Source organism: Triticum aestivum, chromosome 2B, assembly GCF_018294505.1.
Source record: "Triticum aestivum cultivar Chinese Spring chromosome 2B, IWGSC CS RefSeq v2.1, whole genome shotgun sequence".
In the NCBI taxonomy this organism is placed as follows: Eukaryota; Viridiplantae; Streptophyta; class Magnoliopsida; order Poales; family Poaceae; genus Triticum; species Triticum aestivum.
The window spans coordinates 580,266,309-580,290,495 of record NC_057798.1 but is presented as its reverse complement, the minus strand read 5'-3'; the positions used below and the strand labels follow the sequence as shown (position 1 = coordinate 580,290,495).

At 45.4% G+C, this 24,187-nt stretch overlaps 1 protein-coding gene across 1 annotated transcript; it reads left to right on the top strand.

Annotated features, from left to right (window-relative positions):
* Positions 1–16,683: 16,683 nt before the first annotated feature.
* LOC123046148 (vacuolar-processing enzyme beta-isozyme 1) lies at positions 16,684–20,695 on the top strand. The gene is made up of 9 exons (XM_044469444.1): positions 16,684–16,979; positions 17,498–17,662; positions 17,834–17,990; positions 18,192–18,277; positions 18,381–18,580; positions 19,165–19,213; positions 19,278–19,484; positions 19,941–20,147; positions 20,285–20,695. The coding sequence occupies exons 1-9, from the start codon at positions 16,755–16,757 to the stop codon at positions 20,465–20,467; spliced, it is 1,479 nt and encodes a 492-aa protein (XP_044325379.1). The 5' UTR covers positions 16,684–16,754; the 3' UTR covers positions 20,468–20,695.
* Positions 20,696–24,187: the final 3,492 nt, after the last annotated feature.

The following is a 24,187-nucleotide window of genomic DNA, read 5'->3' as shown; positions in this document are numbered from 1 at the left end:
AAGGGAACTTCAAGTAGAATGACAAGCAAGTTGTCACTCCCATGAAGAAGCCCAAAGCTGGACCAAAGCCTAAAACTGAGTGCTTACATTGCAAAGGAAATGGTCACTGGAAACGGAAATGCCCTGAATATTTGGTGGATAATAAGGATGGCAAAGTGAACAAGGGTATATTTGATATACAGGTTATTGATGTGTGCCTTACTAGTGTTTATAGTAGCCCATGAGTATTTAATACTTGTTCGGTTGCTAAGATTAGTAACTCGAAACAGGAGTTACATAATAAACAGAGACTAGTTGAGGGGAAGTGATGATGAGTGTTGGAAGTAGTTCCAAGACTGATATGATCATCATCACAGACTCCCTATACTTTCGAGATTAGTGTTAAACCTAAATAAATGTTATTTGGCGTTTGCATTGAGCATGAATATGATTTGATCATGTTTATTGCAATACCGTTATTCATTTAAAGTCAGAGAATAATTGTTGTTCTGTTTACATGAATAAAACCTTCAATGGTCATACACCCAATGAAACTAGTTTGTTGGATCTCGATCGTAGTGATACACATATTCATAATATTGATGCCAAAAGATGCAAAGTTAATAATGATAGTGCAACTTATTTGTGGCACTGCCATTTGGGTCATATCGGTGTAAAGCGCATGACGAAACTCCATAAAGATGGATTTTCGGAATCACTTGGTTATGAATCATTTGATGCTTGCGAACCGTGCCTTTTGGGCAAGATGACTAAAACTCCATTCTCTAGAACAATGGAACGAGCTACTGACTTGTTGGAAATAATACATACTGATGTATGAAGACCAATGGGTTTTAAGCATCGTGGCGGGTATCGTTATTTTCTGACCTTCACAGATGATTTGAGCAGATATGGGTATATCTACTTGATTAAACATAAGTCTGAAATAGTTGAAAGGTTCAAAGAATTTCAGAGTGAAGTGGAAAATCATCGTAACAAGAAAATAAAGTTTCTACGATCTGATCGTGGAGATGAATATTTGAGGTACGAGTTTGGCCTTCAGTTAAAATAATGTGGAATAGTTTCACAAACTCATGCCACCTGGAACACCAGAGCGTAACGGTGTGTCCGAACGTTATAACCGCACTTTATTTGATATGGTGCGATCAATGATGTCTCTTACCGATTTACCAATATCGTTTTGGGTTTATGCATTAGAGATAGCTGCATTCACATTAAATAGGGCACTATCTAAATCCGTTGAGACGACACTATATGAACTGTGGTTTAGCAAGAAACCCAAGTTGTTGTTTCTTAAAGTTTGGGGCTACGATGCTTATGTGAAAAAGTTTCATCCTGATAAGCTCAAACCCAAATCGGAGAAGTGCGTCTTCATAGAATACCCAAAGGAAACTGTTGGGTACACCTTCTATCACAGATCCGAAGGCAAGATATTCGTTGCTAAAAATGGATCCTTTCTAGAGAAGGAGTTTCTCTCGAAAGAAGTGAGTGGGAGGAAAGTAGAACTTGATGAGGTAACTGTACCTTCTCCCGAATTGGAAAATAGTTCATCACTGAAATCAGTTCCAGTGATTCCTACACCAATTACTGAGGAAGCTAATGATGATGATCATGAAACTTCAGATCAAGTTACTACAGAACCTCGTAGGTCTTCCAGAGTATGATCCGCACCAGAGTGGTACGGTAATCCTGTTGTGAAAGTCATGTTAGTAGACCATGATAGACCTACGAACTATGAGGAAGCGATGATGAGCCCGGATTCCGTGAAATGGCAGGAGGCCATGAAATCTGAGATAGGATCCATGTATGAGAACAAAGTGTGGACTTTGATGGACTTGCCCCATGATCGGCAAGCCATAGAAAATAAATGGATCTTCAAGAGGAAGACGGACGTTGGTAGTAGTGTTACTATCTACAAAGCTCGACTTGTCGCAAAAAGGTTTTCAACAAGTTCAAGGTGTTGACTACAATGAGACTTTCTCAACTATAGCGATGCTTAAATCTGTCTGAATCATGTTAGCAATTGCCACATTTTATGAAATCTGGCAAATGGATGTCAAAACTGCATTCCTTAATGGTTTTCTTAAAGAAGAGTTGTATATGATGCAACCAGAAGGTTTTGTCAATCCTAAAGGTGCTAACAAAATGTGCAAGCTACAGCGATCCATCTATGGACTGGTGCAAGCATCTCGGAGTTGGAATATACGCTTTGATAAGTTAATCAAAGCATATAGTTTTATACGGACTTGCAGTGAAGCATGTATTTACAATAAAGTGAGTGGGAGCATTACAGCCTTTCTGATAGGTATATGTGAGTGACATATTGTTGATCAGAAATGATGTAGAATTTTTCTGGAAAGCATAAAGAAGTGTTTGAAAGGAGTTCTTTAAAAAGACCTCAGTAAATCTACTTACATATTGAGCATCAAGATCTATTGAGATAGATCAAGACGCTTGATAAGATTTTCAATGAGTACATACCCTGACAAGATTTTGAAGTAGTTCAAAATGGAACAGTCAAAGAAAGAGTTCTCGCCTGTGTTACAAAGGTGTGAAATTGAGTAAGACTCAAATCCCGACCACGGCAGAAAATAGAAAGAGAATGAAAGTCATTCCCTATGCCTCAGTCATAGGTTCTATAAAAGTATGTCATGCTATGGACCAGACCTACTGTATACTCTGCCCTGGTTTGGCAAGGGAGTACAATAGTGATCTAGGAGTAGATCACTGGACATTGGTCAAAATTATCCTTAGTGGAATAAGGATATGTTTCTCGATTATGGAGGTGACAAGAGGTTCGTCGTAAAGGGTTACGTCGATGCAAGTTCTGACACTGATCCAGATGACTCTAAGTCTCAATTTGGATACATATTGAAAGTGGGAGCAATTAGCTAGAGTAGCTCCGTAGAGAGCATTGTAGACATAGAATATTTTGCAAAATACATACGGCTCTGAATGTGACAGACCCGTTGACTAAACTTCTCTCACGAGCAAAACATGATCACGCCTCAGTACTCTTTGGGTGTTAATCACATAGCGATGTGAACTAGATTATTGACTCTAGTAAACCCTTTGGGTGTTGGTCACATGATGATGTGAACTATGGCTGTTAATCATATACAGATATGAATATTGGTGTTAAATCACATGGCGATGTGAACTAGATTATTGACTCTAGTGCAAGTGGGATACTGAAGGAAATATGCCCTAGAGGCAATAATAAAGTTATTATTTATTTCCTTATTTCATGATAATTGTTTATTATTCATGCTAGAATTGTATTAACCGGAAACATAATACATGTGTGAATACATAGACATAGTGTCACTAGTATGCCTCTACTTGACTAGCTCATTAATCAAAGATGGTTAAGTTTCCTAACCATAGACATGAGTTGTCATTTGATTAATGGGATCACATCATTAGGAGAATGATGTGATTAACTTGACCCATTCCGTTAGCTTAGCACTTGATCATTTAGTATGTTGCTATTACTTTCTTCATGACTTATACATGTTCCTATAAACTATGAGATTATGCAACTACCGTTTACCGGAGGAACACTGAAGGTGCTCTACAGGTGTCTCTGAAGGTACTTGTTGGGTTGGCGTATTTCGAGATTAGGATTTGTCACTCCGATTGTCGGAGAGATATCTCTGGGGCCACTCGGTAATGCACATCACTATAAGCCTTGCAAGCATTGTAACTAATGAGTTAGTTGCAGGATGATGTATTACGGAACGAGTAAAGAGACTTGTCGGTAACGAGATTGAACTAGGTATTGAGATACCGATGATCGAATCTCGGGCAAGTAACATACCGATGACAAAGGGAACAACGTATGTTGTTATGCGGTTTGACCGAGAAAGATCTTCGTAGAATATGTGGGAGCCAATATGAGCATCCAGGTTCCGCTATTGGTTATTGACCGGAGACGTGTCTCGGTCATGTCTACATAGTTCTCGAACCCGTAGGGTCCGCATGCTTAAAGTTCGATGACGGTTATGTTATGAGTTTATGTGTTTTGATGTATCGAAGGTAGTTCGGAGTCCCGGATGAGATCGGGGACATGTCGAGGAGTCTCAAAATGGTCGAGGAGTAAAGATCGATATATTGGACGACTATATTCGACTTCGGAAAGGTTCCGAGTGATTCGGGTATTTTTCGGAGTACTGGAGAGTTACGATAATTCGCCGGGGAGTATATGGGCCTTATTGGGCCATACAGGAATAGAGGAGAGAGTCCAAAAGGAAGGAGGCGCGCGCCCCCCCTCTGGTCCAAATTGGACAAGGGGTGCAGCCCCCTTTTCCTTCTCCCTCTCCCCCTCTTTCCTTCTCTCCTACTTCGGAAAGGAAAGGGGAATCCTACTAGGACTTGGGAGTCCTAGTAGGACTCCCCACACTTGGCGCGCCCCCTCTAGGGCCGGCCTCTCCCTCCCTCCTTTATATACGGGGGCAGGGGTCACCTCTAGACACAATAATTGATCCCTTGGGTCTCTTAGCCGTGTGCGGTGCCCCCCTCCATGATAGTCCACCTCGATAATATCGTAGCGGTGCTTAGGTGAAGCCCTGCGTCGGTAGAACATCATCATCGTCACCACGCCGTCATGCTGACGGAACTCTCCCTCAAAGCTCGGCTGGATCGGAGTTCGAGGGACGTCATCGAGTTGAACGTGTGCAGAACTCGGAGGTGCCATGCATTCGGTACTTGATCAGTTGGATCCTGAAGACGTACGACTACATCAACCGCGTTGTGCTAACGCTTCTGCTTTCGGTCTACGAGGGTACGTGGACACACTCTCCCCTCTCGTTGCTATGCATCACCATGATCTTGCGTGTGCGTAGGAATTTTTTTGAAATTACTACGTTCCCCAACAGAGACTTGCCGGTAACGAGATTGAACTAGGTATGAGATACCGACGATCGAATCTCAGGCAAGTAACATACCGATGACAAAGGGAATAATGTATGTTGACATAGCGGTTCGACCGACAAAGATCTTTGTAGAATATGTGGGAACCAATATGAGCATCCAGGTTCCGCTATTGGTTATTGACCGGAGAGGTGTCTCGGTCATGTCTACATAGTTCTCGAACCGGTAGGGTCTGCACGCTTAACGTTCGATGATGATATTTATTATATGAGTTATGTGTTTTTCTGATGAAAGGTTGTTCGGAGTCCCGGATGAGATCACGTACATGACGAGGAGTCTGGAAATGGTCGAGACATAAAGTTTGATATATTGGAAGGTAGTATTCGGACACCGGAAGTGTTCCGAAATGTATCGGGTACATATCGGAGTAGCGGAGGGGTTACCGGAACCCCCCCCCCCAGGGAAAGATATGGGCCATATGGGCCATAGGAGGGAGGCACACCAGCCCACAACGGGGTGCCCCCCCCCCCATCCGGGAGGAGTCCGAATTGAACAAGGGTAACAGTTGCGCGAATCCATGGAGGGCTCCACCCACGAAGGGTCCACGAAGAAGCAACCTTGTTTATCCCACCATGACCATATCCCACGAAGGACTTGCCTCACTCGGGTAGATCTTCACGAAGTAGGCGATCTCCTTGCCCTTACAAACTTCTTGGTTCAACTCCACAATCTTGTCGGAGGCTCCCAAGCGACACCTAACCAATCTAGGAGACACCACTCTCCAAAAGGTAATAGATGGTGTGTTGATGATGAACTCCTTGCTCTTGTGCTTCAAATAATAGTCTCTCCAACACTCAACTCTCTCTCACAGATTTGGCTGTGGTGGAAAGATGATTTGAGTGGAAAGCAACTTGGGGAAGACTAGAGATCAAGATTCTTGTGGTTGGATTGGAATGTCTTGGTCTCAACACATGAGTAGGTGGTTCTCTCTTAGAAAATGAGTAGTGGAAGTGTAGGCACGTTCTGAGGGCTCTCTCACAAATGGAGAAGGGGGTGGATGGGTATATGTAGCCTCCACACAAAATCCAACCGTTACACACATTTGACCCAACTCGGTCAGACCGAATAGAAGAAATCAGTTAGACCAATTTAGTTCAAAATGTGAACGTTAGGAATCTTGGTGGGACCAACGAGATCAACTCGGTGGGACCGATGTGCTAGGGCTTAGGGCAAACTGTTGGGGAACGTTGCAGAAAATTAAAAATTTTCCTACGGTTTCACCAAGATCCATCTATGAGTTCATCTAGCAACGAGTCATGGGAGAGTGATTGCATCTACATACCACTTGTAGATCGCGTGCGGAAGCGTTCAATGGAACGGGGTTGATGGAGTCGTACTCGCCGTGATTCAGATCACCGATGACCTAGTGCCGAACGGACAGCACCTCCGCGTTCAACACAGTACGGAGCGGATGACGTCTCCTCCTTCTTGATCCAGCAAGGGGGAAGGAGAGGTTGATGAAGATCCAGCAGCACGACGGCGTGGTGGTGGATGCAGCAGAACTCCGGCAGGGCTTCGCTAAGCAACTACGGGGGGAGGAGGAGGTGTTGCATGGAGGAGGGAGGCGCCAGGGCTTATAGGTCCGGCCACCCCTCCCTCCCCTCCCTTTATATAGGCGCATGAGAGGGGGGAGGGTGCAGCCTTGCCCCTTCCTCCAAGGAAGGGGTGCGGCCAAGAGGGGGGGAGGAGTCCATCCTCCCCAAGGCACCTCGGAGGTGCCTTCCCCTCTTTGGACTCTCCCCTCTGCAAGTCTTCTTGGCGCATGGGCCTCTTGGGGCTGGTGCCCTTGGCCCATATAGGCCAAGGCGCACCCTCTACAGCCCATGTGGCCCCCCAGGGCAGGTGGACCCCCGGACCCCTTTCGGCACTCCCGGTACAATACCGATAAAGTGTGAAACTTTTCCGGCGACCAAAATAAGACTTCCTATATATAAATCTTTACCTCCGGACCATTCCGGAACTCCTCGTGACGTCCGGGATCTCATCCGGGACTCCGAACAACATTCGGTTTGCTGCATACTCATATTCATACAACCCTAGCGTCACCGAACCTTAAGTTTGTAGACCCTACGGGTTCGGGAGACACGTAGACATGACCGAGACGGTTCTCGGGCAATAACCAACAGCGGGATCTGGATACCCATGTTGGCTCCAACATGCTCCTCGATGATGTCATCGGATGAACCACGATGTCGAGGATTCGATCAAACCCCGTATACAATTCCCTTTGTCAATCGGTACGTTACATGCCCGAGACTCGATCGTCGGTATCCCAATACCTCGTTCAGTCTCGTTACCGGCAAGTCACTTTACTCGTACTGTAATGCATGATCCCGTGACCAAACACTTGGTCACTTTGAGCTCATTGTGATGATGCATTACCGAGTGGGCCCAGAGATACCTCTCCGTCATACGGAGTGACAAATCCCAGTCTCGATCCATGTCAACCCAACAAACACTTTCGGAGATACCTATATTGCACCTTTATAGTCACCCAGTTACGTTGTGACGTTTGGTACACCCAAAGCACTCTTACGGTATCCGGGAGTTACACGATCTCATGGTCTAAGGAAGAGATACTTGACATTGAAAAAGCTCTAGCAAAACGAACTACACGATCTTGTGCTATGCTTAAGATTGGGTCTTGTCCATCACATCATTCTCCTAATGATGTGATCCCGTTGTCAATGACATCTAATGTCCATAGTCAGGAAACCATGACTATCTGTTAACCAACGAGCTAGTCAACTAGAGGCTCACTAGGGACATGTTATGGTCTATGTATTCACACGTGTATTACGATTTCCGGATAATACAATTATAGCATGAATAAAATACAATTATCATGAACAAGGAAATATAATAATAATGCTTTTATTATTGCCTCTAGGGCATATTTCCAACAGTCTCCCACTTGCACTAGAGTCAATAATCTAGTTACATTGTGATGAATCAAACACCCATAGAGTTCTGGTGTTGATCATGTTTTGCTCACGAGAGAGGTTTAGTCAATGGATCTGCGACATTCAGATCCGTATGTACTTTGCAAATATCTATGTCTCCATCTTGAACATTTTCACGGATGGAGTTGAAACGACGCTTGATGTGCCTGGTCTTCTTGTGAAACCTGGGCTCCTTGGCAAGGGCAATAGCTCCAGTGTTGTCACAGAAGAGTTTGATCGGCCCCGACGCATTGGGTATGACTTCTAGGTCGGTGATGAACTCCTTCACCCAAATTGCTTCATGCGCTGCCTCCGAGGCTGCCATGTACTCCGCTTCACATGTAGATCCCGCCACAACGCTCTGCTTGCAGCTGCACCAGCTTACTGCTCCACCATTCAACATATACACGTATCCGGTTTGTGACTTAGAGTCATCCAGATCTGTGTCGAAGCTAGCGTCGACGTAACCCTTTACGATGAGCTCTTCGTCACCTCCATAAACGAGAAACATGTCCTTCGTCCTTTTCAGGTACTTTAGGATATTCTTGACCGCTGTTCAGTGTTCCTTGCCGGGATTACTTTGGTATCTTCCTACCAAACTTACGGCAAGGTTTACATCAGGTCTGGTACACAGCATGGCATACATAATAGATCCTATGGCTGAGGCATAGGGGATGACGCTCATCTCTTCTTTATATTTTGCCGTGGTCGGGCATTGAGCCGAGCTCAATCTCACACCTTGCAATACAGGCAAGAACCCCTTCTTGGACTGATCCATTTTGAACTTCTTCAAAATCTTATCAAGGGTATGTGCTTTGTGAAAGACCTATGAGGCGTCTCGATCTATCTCTATAGATCTTGATGCCTAATATATAAGCAGCTTCTCCAAGGTCCTTCATTGAAAAACATTTATTCAAGTAGGCCTTAATGCTGTCCAAGAATTCTATATCATTTCCCATCAAAAGTATGTCATCTACATATAATATGAGAAATGCTACAGAGCTCCCACTCACTTTCTTGTAAACGCAGGCTTCTCCATAAGTCTGCATAAACCCAAACGCTTTGATCATTTCATCAAAGCGAATGTTCCAACTCCGAGATGCTTGCACCAGCCCATAAATGAATCGCTGGAGCTTGCATACTTTGTTAGCATTCTTAGGATCGACAAAACCCTCCGGCTGCATCATATACAGTTCTTCCTTAAGATGCCCGTTAAGGAATGTCGTTTTGACGTCCATCTGCCATATCTCATAATCATAGTATGCGGCAATTGCTAACATGATTCGGACGGACTTAAGCTTCTCTACGGGAAGAAAGTATCATCATAGTCAATCCCTTGAACTTGCCGATAACCCTTAGCGACAAGTCGAGCTTTATAGATGGTGACATTACCATCTGCGTCCATCTTCTTCTTAAAGATCCATTTGTTTTCTATCGCTCGCTGATCATCGGGCAAGTCAGTCAAAGTCCATACTTTGTTTTCATACATGGATTCTATCTCGGATTTCATGGCTTCTAGCCATTTGTTGGAATCTAGGCCCGCCATTGCTTCTTCATAGTTCGAAGGTTCACCGTTGTCTAACAACATGATTTCCAGGACAGGGTTGCCGTACCACTCTGGTGCGGAACGTGTCCTTGTGGACCTACGAAGTTCAGTAGCAACTTGATCTGAAGTACCTTGATCATCATCATTATTTTCCTCTTCAGTTGGTGTAGGCATCACAGGAACATTTTCCTGAGCTGCACTACTTTCCCGTTCAAGAGGTAGTACTTCATCGAGTTCTACTTTCCTCCCACTTACTTCTTTTGAGAGAAACTCCTTTTCTAGAAAGGATCCGTTCTTGGCAACAAAGATCTTTCCCTCAGATCTTAAGTAGAAGGTATACCCAATGGTTTCCTTGGGGTATCCTATGAAGACGCATTTTTCCGACTTGGGTTCGAGCTTTTCAGGTTGAAGTTTCTTGACATAAGTATCGCATCCCCAAACTTTTAGGAACGACAGCTTAGGTTTCTTCCCAAACCATAATTCATACGGTGTCGTCTCAACAGATTTAGACGGTGCCCTATTTAAAGTGAATGTAGCTGTCTCTAGAGCGTATCCCCAAAATGATAGCGGTAAATCGGTAAGAGACATCATAGATCGCACCATATCTAATAGAGTGCGATTACGACGTTCGGACACACCGTTTCGCTGAGGTGTTCCAGGCGGCGTGAGTTGTGAAACGATTCCACATTTTCTTAAGTGTGTACCAAATTCGTGACTTAAATATTCTCCTCCACTATCCGATCGTAAGAATTTTATCTTTCGGTCATGTTGATTCTCTACTTCATTCTGAAATTCCTTGAACTTTTCAAAGGTCTCAGACTTGTGTTTCATCAAGTAGACATACCCATATCTACTCAAGTCATCAGTGAGAGTGAGAACATAACGATATCCTCCGCGAGCCTCAACACTCATTGGACCGCACACATCGGTATGTATGATTTCTAACAAGTTGGTTGCTCGCTCCATTGTTCCGGAGAACGGAGTCTTGGTCATTTTGCCCATGAGGCATGGTTCGCATGTGTCAAATGATTCATAATCGAGAGACTCTAAAAGTCCATCAGCATGGAGCTTCTTCATGCGCTTGACACCAATGTGACCAAGGCGGCAGTGCCACAAGTATGTGGGACTATCGTTATCAACTTTACATCTTTTGGTATTCACGCTATGAATATGTGTAACACTACGTTCGAGATTCATTAAGAATAAACCATTAACCATCGGGGCATGACCATAAAACATATCTCTCATATAAATAGAACAACCATTATTCTCGGATTTAAATGAGTAGCCATCTCGTATTAAACGAGATCCAGATACAATGTTCATGCTCAAACTTGGCACCAAATAACAATTATTAAGGTTCAAAACTAATCTCATAGGTAAATGTAGAGGTAGCGTGCCGACGGCGATCACATCGACCCTGGAACCATTCCCGACGCGCATCGTCACCTCGTCCTTCGCCAGTCTCCGCTTATTCCGCAGCTCCTGCTGTGAATTACAAATATGAGCAACGGCACCGGTATCAAATACCCAGGAGTTACTACGAGTACTGGTAAGGTACACATCAATTACATGTATATCAAATATACCTTTAGTGTTGCCGGCCTTCTTATCCGCTAAGTATTTGGGGCAGTTCCGCTTCCAATGACCCTTCCCCTTGCAATAAAAGCACTCAGTCTCAGGCTTGGGTCCATTCTTTGACTTCTTCCCGGTAACTGGCTTACCAGGCGCGGCAACCTCCTTGCCGTCCTTCTTGAAGTTCTTCTTACCCTTGCCCTTCTTGAACTTAGTGGTCTTATTGACCATCAACACTTGATGTTCTTTCTTGATTTCAACCTCTGCTGACTTCAGCATAGAAAATACTTCAGGAATGGTCTTTACCATCCCCTGCATATTGTAGTTCATTACAAAGCTCTTGTAGCTTGGTGGGAGCGACTGAAGGATTCTGTCAATGACCGCCTCATCAGGGAGGTTAATATTTAGCTGGGTCATACGGTTGTGCAACCTAGACATCTTGAGTATGTGCTCACTGACAGAACTATTTTCCTCCATCTTGCAACTATAGAACTTGTCGGAGATGTCATATCTCTCGACCCGGGCGTGAGCTTGGAAAACTAGTTTCAGCTCCTCGAACATCTCATATGCTTCGCGATGCTCAAAACGCTTTTGGAGCCCCGGTTCTAAGCTGTAAAGCATGCCGCACTGAACGAGGGAGTAATCATCAGCACGTGTCTGCCAAACGTTCAAATCGTCTTGCAGTGTTGGGAGAGAAGGTGGGTCACCTAACGGTGCTTCAAGGACATATGCTTTCTTGGCAGCTTTGAGGATGATCCTAAGGTTCCGGACCCAGTCTGTATAGTTGCTGCCATCATCTTTCAGCTTGGTTTTCTCTAGGAACGCGTTGAAGTTCATGTTGACATGAGCGTTGGCCATTTGATCTACAAGACATATTTTGCAAAGATTTTAGACTAAGTTCATGATAATTAAGTTCATCTAATCAAATTATTTAATGAACTCCCACTCAGATTTGACATCCCCTTAGTCATCTAAGTGTTACACGATCCGAGTCGACTAGGCCGTGTCTGATCATCACGTGAGACGGACTAGTCATCGTCGGTGAACATTCTCATGTTGATCGTATCTTCCATACGACTCGTGTTCGACCTTTCGATCTCCGTGTTCCGAGGCCATGTCTGTACATGCTAGGCTCGTCAAGTTAACCCTAAGTGTTTTGCATGTGTAAAACTGTCTTACACCCGTTGTATGTGAACGTAAGGATCTATCACACCCGATCATCACGTGGTGCTTCGAAACGACGAACTTTAGCAACGGTGCACAGTTAGGGGAGAACACTTCTTGAAATTGTTGTAAGGGATCATCTTATTTACTACCGTCGTTCTAAGTAAACAAGATGCATAAAACATAATAAACATCACATGCAATTATATAAAGTAGTGACATGATATGGCCAATATCATATAGCTCCTTTGATCTTCATCTTCGGGGCTCCATGATCATCTTGTCACCGGCATGACACCATGATCTCCATCATCGTGTCTTCATGAAGTTGTCACGCCAACGACTACTTCTACTTCTATGACTAACACGTTTAGCAATAAAGTAAAGTAGTTTACATGGCGTTCTTCAATGACACGCAGGTCATACAAAAAATAAAGACAACTCCTACGGCTCCTGCCGGTTGTCATACTCATCGACATGCAAGTCGTGATTCCTATTACAAGAACATGATCTCATACATCACAATATATCATTCATCATTCATCACAACTTCTGGCCATATCACATCACATGACAATTGCTGCAAAAACAAGTTAGACGTCCTCTAATTGTTGTTGCATCTTTTACGTGGCTGCAATTGGGTTCTAGCAAGAACGTTTTCTTACCTACGAATAACCACAACGTGATTTTGTCAACTTCTATTTACCCTTCATAAGGACCCTTTTCATCGAATCCGCTCCAACTAAAGTGGGAGAGACAGACACCCGCCAGCCACCTTATGCAACTAGTGCATGTCAGTTGGTGGAACCGGTCTCACGTAAGCGTACGTGTAAGGTTGGTCCGGGCCGCTTCATCCCACAATACCACTGAAGCAATATAAGACTAGTAGCGGCAAGCAAGTTGACAAGATCTACGCCCACAACAAAATTGTGTTCTACTCGTGCAATAGAGAACTACGCATAGACCTAGCTCATGATGCCACTGTTGGGGAAGGTTGCAGAAAATTAAAAAATTTCCTACGGTTTCACCAAGATCCATCTATGAGTTCATCTAGCAACGAGTCATGGGAGAGTGATTGCATCTACATACCACTTGTAGATCGCGTGCGGAAGCGTTCAATGGAACGGGGTTGATGGAGTCGTACTCGCCGTGATTCAGATCACCGATGACCTATTGCCGAACGGACAGCACCTCCGCGTTCAACACATGTACGGAGCGGATGACGTCTCCTCCTTCTTGATCCAGCAAGGGGGAAGGAGAGGTTGATGAAGATCCAGCAGCACGACGGCGTGGTGGTGGATGCAGCAGAACTCCGGCAGGGCTTCGCTAAGCAACTACGGGAGGAGGAGGAGGTGTTGCAGGGAGGAGGGAGGCGCCAGGGCTTATAGGTCCGTCCACCCCTCCCTCCCCTCCCTTTATATAGGCGCATGAGAGGGGGGGAGGGCGCAGCCTTGCCCCTTCCTCCAAGGAAGGGGTGCGGCCAAGAGGGGGGGAGGAGTCCATCCTCCCCAAGGCACCTCGGAGGTGCCTTCCCCTCTTTGGACTCTCCCCTTTCCAAGTCTTCTTGACGCATGGGCCTCTTGGGGCTGGTGCCCTTGGCCCATATAGGCCAAGGCGCACCCCCTACAGCCCATGTGGCCCCCCGGGGCAGGTGGACCCCCGGAACCCTTTCGGCACTCCCGGTACAATACCGATAAAGTGCGAAACTTTTCCGGCGACCAAAATAAGACTTCCTATATATAAATCTTTACCTCCGTACCATTCCGGAACTCCTCGTGACGTCCGGGATCTCATCCGGGACTCCGAACAACATTCGGTTTGCTGCATACTCATATTCATACAACCCTAGCGTCACCGAACCTTAAGTGTGTAGACCCTACGGGTTCGGGAGACACGTAAACATGACCGAGACGGTTCTCGGGCAATAACCAATAGCGGGATCTGGATACCCATGTTGTCTCCCACATGCTCCTCGATGATGTCATCGGATGAACCACGATGTCGAGGATTCGATCAAACCCCGTATACAATTCCCTTTGTCAATTGGTATCCCAATACCTTGTTCAGTCTCATTACCGGCAAGTCACTTTACTCGTACTGTAATGCATGATCCCGTGACCAAACACTTGGTCACTTTGAGCTCATTGTGATGATGCATTACCGAGTGGGCCCAGAGATACCTCTCCGTCATACGGAGTGACAAATCCCAGTCTCGATCCGTGTCAACCCAACAAACACTTTCGGAGATACCTGTAGTGCACCTTTATAGTCACCTAGTTACGTTGTGATGTTTGGTACACCCAAAGCACTCTTACGGTATCCGGGAGTTACACGATCTCATGGTCTAAGGAAGAGATACTTGACATTGAAAAAGCTCTAGCAAAACGAACTACACGATCTTGTGATATGCTTAAGATTGGGTCTTGTCCATCACATCATTCTCCTAATGATGTGATCCCGTTGTCAATGACATCTAATGTCCATAGTCAGGAAACCATGACTATCTGTTGACCAACGAGCTAGTCAACTAGAGGCTCACTAGGGACATGTTATGGTCTATGTATTCACACGTGTATTACGATTTCCGGATAATACAATTATAGCATGAATAAAAGACAATTATCATGAACAAGGAAATATAATAATAATGCTTTTATTATTGCCTCTAGGGCATATTTCCAACACAAACATCAACTCGGTGGCACCGATTGCATCAACTCGGTTAGACCGAAGTGAAGCAATAAGGCAACAGAGAAGATGTCAAGCAAACTCGGTGGGACCGATTGAACATTTCGGTGAGACCGAAATAATTGCAACAGGCAACAGAGAGTTTGCAAGGCCATCTCGGTGAGACCGAGATCCATATAGGTGTGACCAAATTGTCTATGGTTTATGGTAGTGGCTATGTCAACTGAACTCAGTGGCGCCGGATAGAGTGGTTCGATGGGGCGAGTTTGACTTTTGAGGTTTTGGGCAAATATGAAAATGAGAAAGTGGCTGAGGGTTTTGGAGCAATATCACTAAGCACTTTGAGCAAGTAGACCATTAAGCACCACCTCATCCCCTTTTAATAGTATTGGCTTTTCTGTGGACTCAATGTGATCTTGGATCACTAAAATAGAAATGGAGAGTCTTGAGCTTTTGCCAATCTTTGTCCTTAGCATTTTGAGGGGTCCTCATCTCTAGTCCATGTCATGCCAATCAATGAACTTTCTGAAATATTTTTACTTGAATGGATATTAGTTCAATGAGCTATATGTTGTTATGAATTACCAAAACCATCCGGGGATTAGTTGCACTTTCACCGGGGCGGGGAGGCGGCTTCCTGCTCGCGGTGACGTCAGAGTGGGGAGGGGGCCGGGGGGGAGCTGCGGTGGCTAGGCGGCGACGTGGGAGGTGGCGGCGTTGGGAGGGGGGATGTGTCGGCACAGGTTGTTGGCAAAGGCACCGGAAAATGAACGGCGGCGGCGACAGGGCGAGGCGGGCAAGGGTCGATGGGGGTGGAAGAGAATGGCCAATGTGCGACCGACTAGCAGGCCAAGTGGAGGAGTAGGCATGCGTCGCGCGCGTCCGCGCCGATGCAAATCAGGCTCAGAATTGGGTCGGGAATGGATCTGCAGGCGGACGAAAAGCGGAGTGCGTCCGTTTGGGTCGACGCGTTGGGTCAACTTTTCTATCCATGCCTATAAGCGGACGCGTATGGACGAAATGGATCGGCTGCGCTTTGGAGTTGCTGTAAGGTCACGGTGCGGCCACAACTGGAGTACGGCTTTCGCCGGTAGCCTAACCCGCCCAAACCCATGACCGGGCCAGCCCACCACCTCCATGATGGGCGAGCACCGGGCCACATCTCGGTCCTGCGCAGCATAGAGCAAGGACCCCTTCGCCGCAGGCCTGCCCGCCGGCGACGCGCGCAACCTGTTCTTGGTGAGAATGACGTGGACTGCGTGGAACTGTCACATTTTCAGCTGCAGTGCAGTCCGCAATTGCGCATGCTGTTCCTCCGAAATCTTGGCAACATTTTTGTCTTTTCGCTGAGAAGTCTGTTCGCGTCACGGCGTCCGCGGGAGTTGATCACGTTTCCCTCTCATCATCTCAATCATCTCAATCAACAGACAAAGTCCCGTATAGTTATCTTTCGCAAAAGCTGCGTCGCAAAACTTTGTCCGTTTGCCCGAGAAGAAACAATGGCGTGGGAAGGTTTGCAGACCCTGTTCCTCCTGCCGTCCGCTAATCCACGACGCTAACCGCCACCGCGGCCGCCGAGTGCGCCATGGTGCTTGGTCACAGCCGAGGAATCACGGCACCTTTTAGCAAGTCCAGGCGTGCATTTTGAGGCCAAGAAAAATGGGGCATTGCCCACGGCACGCAAAATCGGCTGCGGGAGCGAACTGCCTCGCCGGCGTCTCCCACGTTTCGCAGGGCGACGACCCACACACCACGGGGCAGGGCTTACCTCGCGCACCACGTGTCCGCGGGGAGCACGCCACCGCGGCTATAAAATGCGGCCCCGATCCCCACCGGCACGATCACGCTGCTCTCTGCTTTCTTTCCCTCTAGCACACGCAGTCACGCACTAGTTCTCGCTGGCGGCGATGCCTGCGTCTGCGTGGTGGGTTTGTGGGTTCCTCCCGTTCCTGGCGGCGGCCGCGGCCGCCGCGGATCCGGCGAAGGGGAACTGGGAGCCGCTGATTCGGCTGCCGACCGAGAAGGGTGATGCCCCTGCCCCTGCCCCTGCCGCGCCGGCGGCGGAGGAAGGGGTGACGAAGTGGGCCGTCCTCGTTGCCGGCTCCTCCGGCTACGGGAACTACCGGCACCAGGTGAGACTCCGTCGAAGGCGGCCTCGGATGCGAGTAGCTCTGTTAGGGTCTAGGGCGACTGCAAGCTGAAACTTCAAAACTTTTGGTCAACTTTCCCTTTCCTCACTTCCTGTGGGAGGTTCCACGCCATTCTTTGCTCCGTTCTTTGTAGTTTTTTTTTTCTTTTTCGAAAAGAGGGACTCCCTGGCCTCTGCATCAGAACGATGCATACGTCCACTCTGTTCTTTGTAGTTACTTGCTCTGTTCTTTACAATAGGGATAAGTAGTTAAGTACTCTGAATCTCTGATCAGATGTTTAGTACTTGCTTCCTGTCTAAGTGCATACATTTGATTGGAACATAAATTTAGTCCGGCTGAGCACCATTGGCGAATAATTGATTTTTGTATTATTATTATGGTCATAATAATAACTCAATGCCGCTCGTATATCAGTACTTGGTCAAAATACGATCACTGAACAATTCCTTGAGTGCTTTGCTCAACGATTGTTTGTGGTGTTGTTGACGCACGATGTACAGGCCGATGTGTGCCATGCCTACCAGATCCTGAGGAGGGGGGGCCTAAAGGAGGAGAACATTGTGGTGTTTATGTACGATGATATCGCCAAAAACAGCCTCAACCCAAGGCCTGGAGTCATCATCAACCATCCTAAAGGCCAAGATGTTTACGCTGGTGTTCCCAAGGTATCATTGCCTGGCTGCGTTCCCTTTAATTCAGACAAGAACTCTAATTTCACACTTCAAATAGATTGTGCTTTTTAATCGGAGATGGATTGGTGTTGTTTGATGTACAAAAGGCATACTGTTGTGTACTTGTGTTCCTACAAGGCTGACCAACTTAAACATGCATTACAGGACTACACTGGTAAACAGGTCACCGCTAAAAACTTCTTTGCAGTTCTATTGGGGAACAAAACCGCGGTTACTGAAGGGAGTAGGAAGGTGATAAACAGCAAACCAAAAGACCACATCTTCATCTATTATGCGGATCACGGGGGTCCTGGTGTTCTAGGTGCATACTCCCACTCGAACGTTGTTCTCTAGCTGATTTGTTTTGTACTCCCTCCGTCCGAAAATACTTGTCATCAAAATGAACAAAAAAGGATGTATCTAAAACTAAAATACATCTAGATACATCCTCTTTTATTCATTTTGATGACAAGTATTTTCGGACGGAGGGAGTATAACTTAGCTAACCACAGCAAGTTTATAGGTATGCCCAACAGGCCATATATTTATGCTGGCGACTTCATCAAAGTGTTACGAGAGAAGCATGCTTCCAAAAGCTATTCGAAAATGGTATCCTTTCTGCCCTTTCTCCCTTGAGATAAAAAAAGTATATTTTTAATCTGATACAGTATGCATACAGTATTATCTCTAATTAGAATTACAATTTTGGCAGATTATATATGTAGAAGCATGTGAAAGTGGCAGTATATTTGAGGGTTTACTGCCAGAAGATCTTAATATTTATGTTACAACAGCATCAAATGCGGTCGAAAATAGTTGGGGAGCATACTGCCCTGGGATGAAATCATCACCTCCTACTGAATATGATACCTGTTTAGGAGACATCTACAGTGTTTCTTGGATGGAAGACAGGTACGCACCAACTGTAATATACTCCTGATCTGTTTTATGCTTGGCACCTGATCTGTTTTCTGATATCTCATAAACCTGCATCATTTTCAAAATTTGTCGAAAGATATGTGTACAGGGCTTTATACATTTGTTTTTAATTAGCTGCATGCTTTACATTAGCAATACTTGGTATGGTTATGTTTGGATTATTAGTTGTTTTTCACTGTTAACCCTCGAAGTTTGTATCTGTAATCTGATATTCAGACCCAAGGCCAAATAAATTCTTACTTCATCACTCTCTACAATCGGTTATGTTTTTGGATTTTTGCTCAACGCTTTAGTATTCTTTGCTGGTTAATAATGTCTTATCACACTAGAAGGCACACCATAAGTGTGTTATATTGAAATCATTGGCTACCTGACTAACACATTCATAAGTCGCACAGCACCCGCAAACGGTAATAACAAAGATGCGCAAATACATAAAGAAGATGACTTAATAGGCTTGGCCGCTTGGGAAGTATCACTGCTAGAGCATTTTTGTTGTAGCAGTTATTTATAACCATGGTGCTTGTGGTTCTGAACCATTCGATCCTACTTTGCAGTGAAACTCACAATCTAAAGAAGGAAACACTCAAGCAGCAGTACGAGGTGGTAAGTCTCGAGTACACTTTTTTCATACTGGTTAGTGGCATCTAGTCACTGTTTTCTTGGGCAGGTTAAAACGAGAACATCAAAATCAAAGGAATTCGATAAGGGTTCTCATGTCATGGAGTATGGTGACAAGACATTCAAGGACGAGAAGCTTTTCCTTTATCAAGGTTTTGATCCTGCAAATTCCAATGTAGCAAACAGGCTGCTTTTGCCCGACCTGGAGGGTGCAATCAATCAAAGAGATGCTGATATTCTTTTCATGTGGAAAAGGGTAAATTCCAGTTCGTTCTATGTGTTGTTGCTCAAAACGATGCATCTTAAGCCTCGGAAAAAAAATGATGCATCTTTTTTGTCTTATAACTGAAGAATTCCTATGTATACGACTGTACTACAACAAATGCTCCATGGATGCATGTATCTTGATTTTTATTTATTTAGAATATTTCAAATTGTATGTAGAAATTGTAGACAAAAGGAGATATTTTAGAAGAGTTTTTGAAATGAAATTAATCTGTTAATTCATCGTTAGCATACGAATGTAGCTTCATGGTGCTGAGAAGATATGGCAACAGTACTCTGAAACTATCATACAGCTTGAGCTCATATACTAACTTTCAGCTTAAGCTCATGCCTGCTCATGATAGACCCAAGTTCTGCGTATCAACTTTTGTAGCCAGTGCTTTGTTTTGCCAACTTGTCTGCTAATAATGTATCTTCTCACTTTCAGTATGAGAAGTTAAATGGGGGATCGGAAGAAAAGCAGAGGGTTCTTAAGGAGATCAAAGAAACTGTGGTACACAGGAAGCATCTCGACAGCAGTATCGATTTCATCGGAAAGCTTGTCTTTGGATTTGAAAATGGGCGTACAATGCTTGAGGCTGCTAGAAGCTCTGGCCAACCATTAGTCGACGATTGGGATTGCCTGAAGAGGACGGTGAGTGTAACAGTTTCTTACTTGAATTCCATAAATATTCAACACATGGATTCTGCTGTTGCTCGTCTTCACCATTTGCACTCCCTCACTCTTTCTGTTTCCGGTTGAGCTTACTCTGAACTGATGCCAATTGTCAGGTGCGACTTTTCGAATCCCAGTGTGGATCACTTACTCAGTATGGCATGAAACACATGAGGGCGTTTGCAAACATATGCAACAATGGCATCTCCGAGGCCGAAATGAGGGAAGCAAGCATCAGTGCTTGTGGCGGTTACGACTCGGCCAAGTGGAGCCCACTGGCTGTAGGGCACAGTGCCTGATCCGCTGCACTGCAGTACATGGGAGCAAATAGCAAATGCTTTAGAGGTTCCTAGACCTCGTATGGTGTACATACATGCACTGATGTACAAGAAACCACCCAACGATGCGCCCCAGGTGGTGTTGGGTTAATCAGTAGTTTGTGGTCGTGCCTTTGTAAGTTTCACTGTTTCACTACAATCAATTGAAAGGCAATTACTAATTAACAAAAGTGTGTGGGTTTTCCTTTAGCTCCGTGGCTCTAGCTTGGCCACTTGAAGCATCACTTAGCAATTTGGCTGCAACCTTTGCTTGAGCAGCTGTGACTTCATCCACTTCTTGCTCTTTCTCTTGAGAATCCACAATCTTTGGTGGTCTCTTCCTTGGAGCTATTGGCTTGGAAGGAGGCTTAGAAGCTAAGATCTTCCCTTTTCATGTTGGTGTCTTTTCAACAACCAGATTCTTACTACGTGGAACACTTGGAGTTGTCAATTCAATATTCTAAGTGACACCTTTGATGGTAGGACTGTAGAAGGCGAAAACTGTAAAAGTACCTATGTATACATCGTGTAGCCGGAGGAAGGTTTGAGGAGGAATTCTAGAAAAGAACTTCTTCTCGTCTCGCAATGACTTTGCTCTCACCTGAGCACCACCCATAATCAAGTACATGGCATCAGAGCAGATTGACGGCCTCGAGTACTGGAAAGCGAAGGCCTTTGGGGCCCAATTTGCGGCAACGTGGAGTTGAATCGGGGCTGCCTTGGCTGGTTGTGTGCTTGACTGCGGTGGAGCAGGGTAGCCAACAATGAGCAACGCAAACAACCAACGGACAAGAGACATAGGTGAGTTCTACCCAGAAGGTGCAGTACATCCGCTGCTACGAGGGGTCGAGTAGGACTTCTCTAGGCGAAGTCTAGAGTTGTGAGTTGGTTATTTGGGTGCAAGGGAGGGTTTGATTTGAGGAGAGGTTGAAGTGCAACTAGAATGTAAGCTGCATGATTGATTCGCAGGGTGAGAGATCACTGGTTTTTAGTTGGTGATTGAAGGTAGTACAATACTACATACTACAGTGTGACCCAGAGGAACTTGCAAGATATGAGATAACGTGAATGCTCCCGCGGCAGTTACAGTCGAGGAACTTGCAGTTCATCTTCAGTCTATACTGAGAAATACAAAGAACTCTTGATGCAATGAGTAAGTAGGCTGGAAGCTCTAGATTAGAGATAAAGCGAAGGAAGAGATTCATCTGTTGCAAAAGGCATACGTGAAGCTAGAGCGCACATATGCCAAGACCATCATCTTCAGTCTATACTGAGAAATACAAAGAACTCTTGATGCAATGAGTAAGTAGGCTGGAAGCTCTAGATTAGAGATAAAGCGAAGGAAGAGATTCATCTGTTGCAAAAGGCATACGTGAAGCTAGAGCGCACATAAAATTATTCCAATTGGACAGAGCATGCCAAGACCATCCTAGTCTCGAGGAGACGACATGGGTATATACTCAGAACAATGGAGAACCATACAGAGGAAAATTCAAAAGAGGGCAAGAAGTGGAAGATGACAAATGAATTGATGAGAGCTTGACTTTTAAGCTCAATATTATCTCATATTGCAAAGCAAGTTGGAAGGATCAAGGAGGCCTCAGCTATATGGAGGCTCCGGGAGGGGACATATCTAGCAGTAGGGAATGTGATGTTGGCATATATATTTAGAAGGATCTACAAAAGTTGGGCCACCGTAAAAAGACTGTTGTGTCAGAGCGGAATATATTGTGGAGTGATCTTGTTTACTGTGATCTAGTTGAGATGGAATGTGGGAGATGTGTGGAGCAATATAGTAAGTGGACTGAAAGAACGCATGTTAATGACTTCTTAAATTGTCTCCATTTTAAGTTTGAAAATAGCAGAGCAACACTTACGATACTAGGAAGTTGCCTAGTCTAGAGGAAGCAATTGTTGCAATTGTAAGTGAGGAGACTCGATTGAAATTGGAGGCAACGTGACTTGTGGCCTAAGGTGTGTGGTGCCGAGCAACCCCTGAACAGCACCATGAAAGCATCAACCACAAAAAGCCTCACATGGACCAATGACAAGATCCCATGCATGTGCCATAGAAACCGAGGTGACCTCACTAATACTTGAGTTCTGTTTTCATTTGAATGAGACATGGGTTCTACCTCAATCCAGAATGCTATGCATGGTTAGGTATGAAGGCATGGATCTGGAAGATGCAAGGAAGGAAGCCCAAGAGTCGAGCGAGTGAGGAGACTCAAAGAAAAGGAAGAGAAGAAATTGTGCTCAGAATGCACTACCGGACGTGGCGGCCAAAACTCACTGTTGCCAACAGACAGTTCGATCCCCCGCACTAGACTGTCCAGTCCTCCCTAGAATAGCACCAGAAGCTCGTTTTATTGACCATACTGTCTAGTCTGATGTGACCAGATTGTTTGGTGGGGTTTCTCCTTTTGATCTTCAAGGCCTCCATCGCTCCTAGTGTTTGGGGAAGAATATCTCTCAATGCCCATCTCAAGGTTTAGGAAGAACTCTACCCGCTTACCTTTTCCTTTGTTGTTTGTCGATCTTGATGTGTCTCTTGCTTTGGATCCTTTGAGAGGACATGTGTGATGTGAACCTTGTTCATTAGTGTTTGTCCTCTTGAGTTCTTGTGCTATTTGTGACTTGTCCCTTTGCCTAAATTGTGAAGATTTGGACAACCCTAGGGCTTTGCCCTACATTAGTGTGTCATAAAAGGCGTTTGACTCTTGCTACAGAGAGCAGTAATTATCCAATACAAGGGGTAACTACTTATTATAGAAGTGCTTTGAATGTGGTCAATTAGGACAAGTGCTTTGAATGTGGTCAGTTAGAGGACACTTGAAGGCAGCCTGCCCATAACTAATAGGAGGAGGCCATAGTAGAGGTCTGGACTGGCGTGGCAGAGGTCATGATCATGAGTTTCAAGGACATAGAGGTGGTCTTGAAGAGGTATGCGACCAGTAAGAATGACACCCACTTATGTTGTTGGTGAGACTGCGAGCATCGAGATGACCGCCGATGAGTTAAAGAAATGACGTCAATTCAAGAATTTGGGTCTTGGTGGCGGGCTGTCGGAGACACAAGCATCATCTTCATCAGCCAAGTTCTCAAGAACTCTCATATTGTGGCATGTAGTGATAATTTTACAACTGGGGCGCAAAGGTTAATTGACTCTGGTGCATCTAGACATATGGTTGGATCTAATAGGGGGTCTTACAAAGGCCTGGGCATTCGGTTACCCGGAAGAGTTCGGTTCGATACTTCGGGTTATTTTAAATTTCGGTTTTGAGAATATGCTACCCGATCGGTTAACTGAAAAAGAGATAACCGAGGGTTCGGTGCTTGGGTTGACCGAGTAGGACCGATACACTTCAGTTTTGGAATCTAAATCTCACGGATTCGCTTGCCTTTTGCGCATGTAAGCTGCCACTTTCCATCACAGATTGAGGCCCAGCAACAAAAGCAGCCGGGGCGGGGAAAAAGAAGATGTGGAAGCACGCCGGGAAGGAGGGAGACAGAGGCGGAGGAGATGTCGTTGGGCGCTGGCCACCGAACAACCTTGCAGAGCGCAGAGAGCTGGCCGCTGGACAACCCCGCTGGACGCTGGCTGCTGGACCACCACCGCCGCCCGTCAGACTTGATTGCAGATAAGTGCAAGATAGGGAGGCAGCAGGGGCAAGCGCCTTCTCTCATGGGGTATCTTGCAAC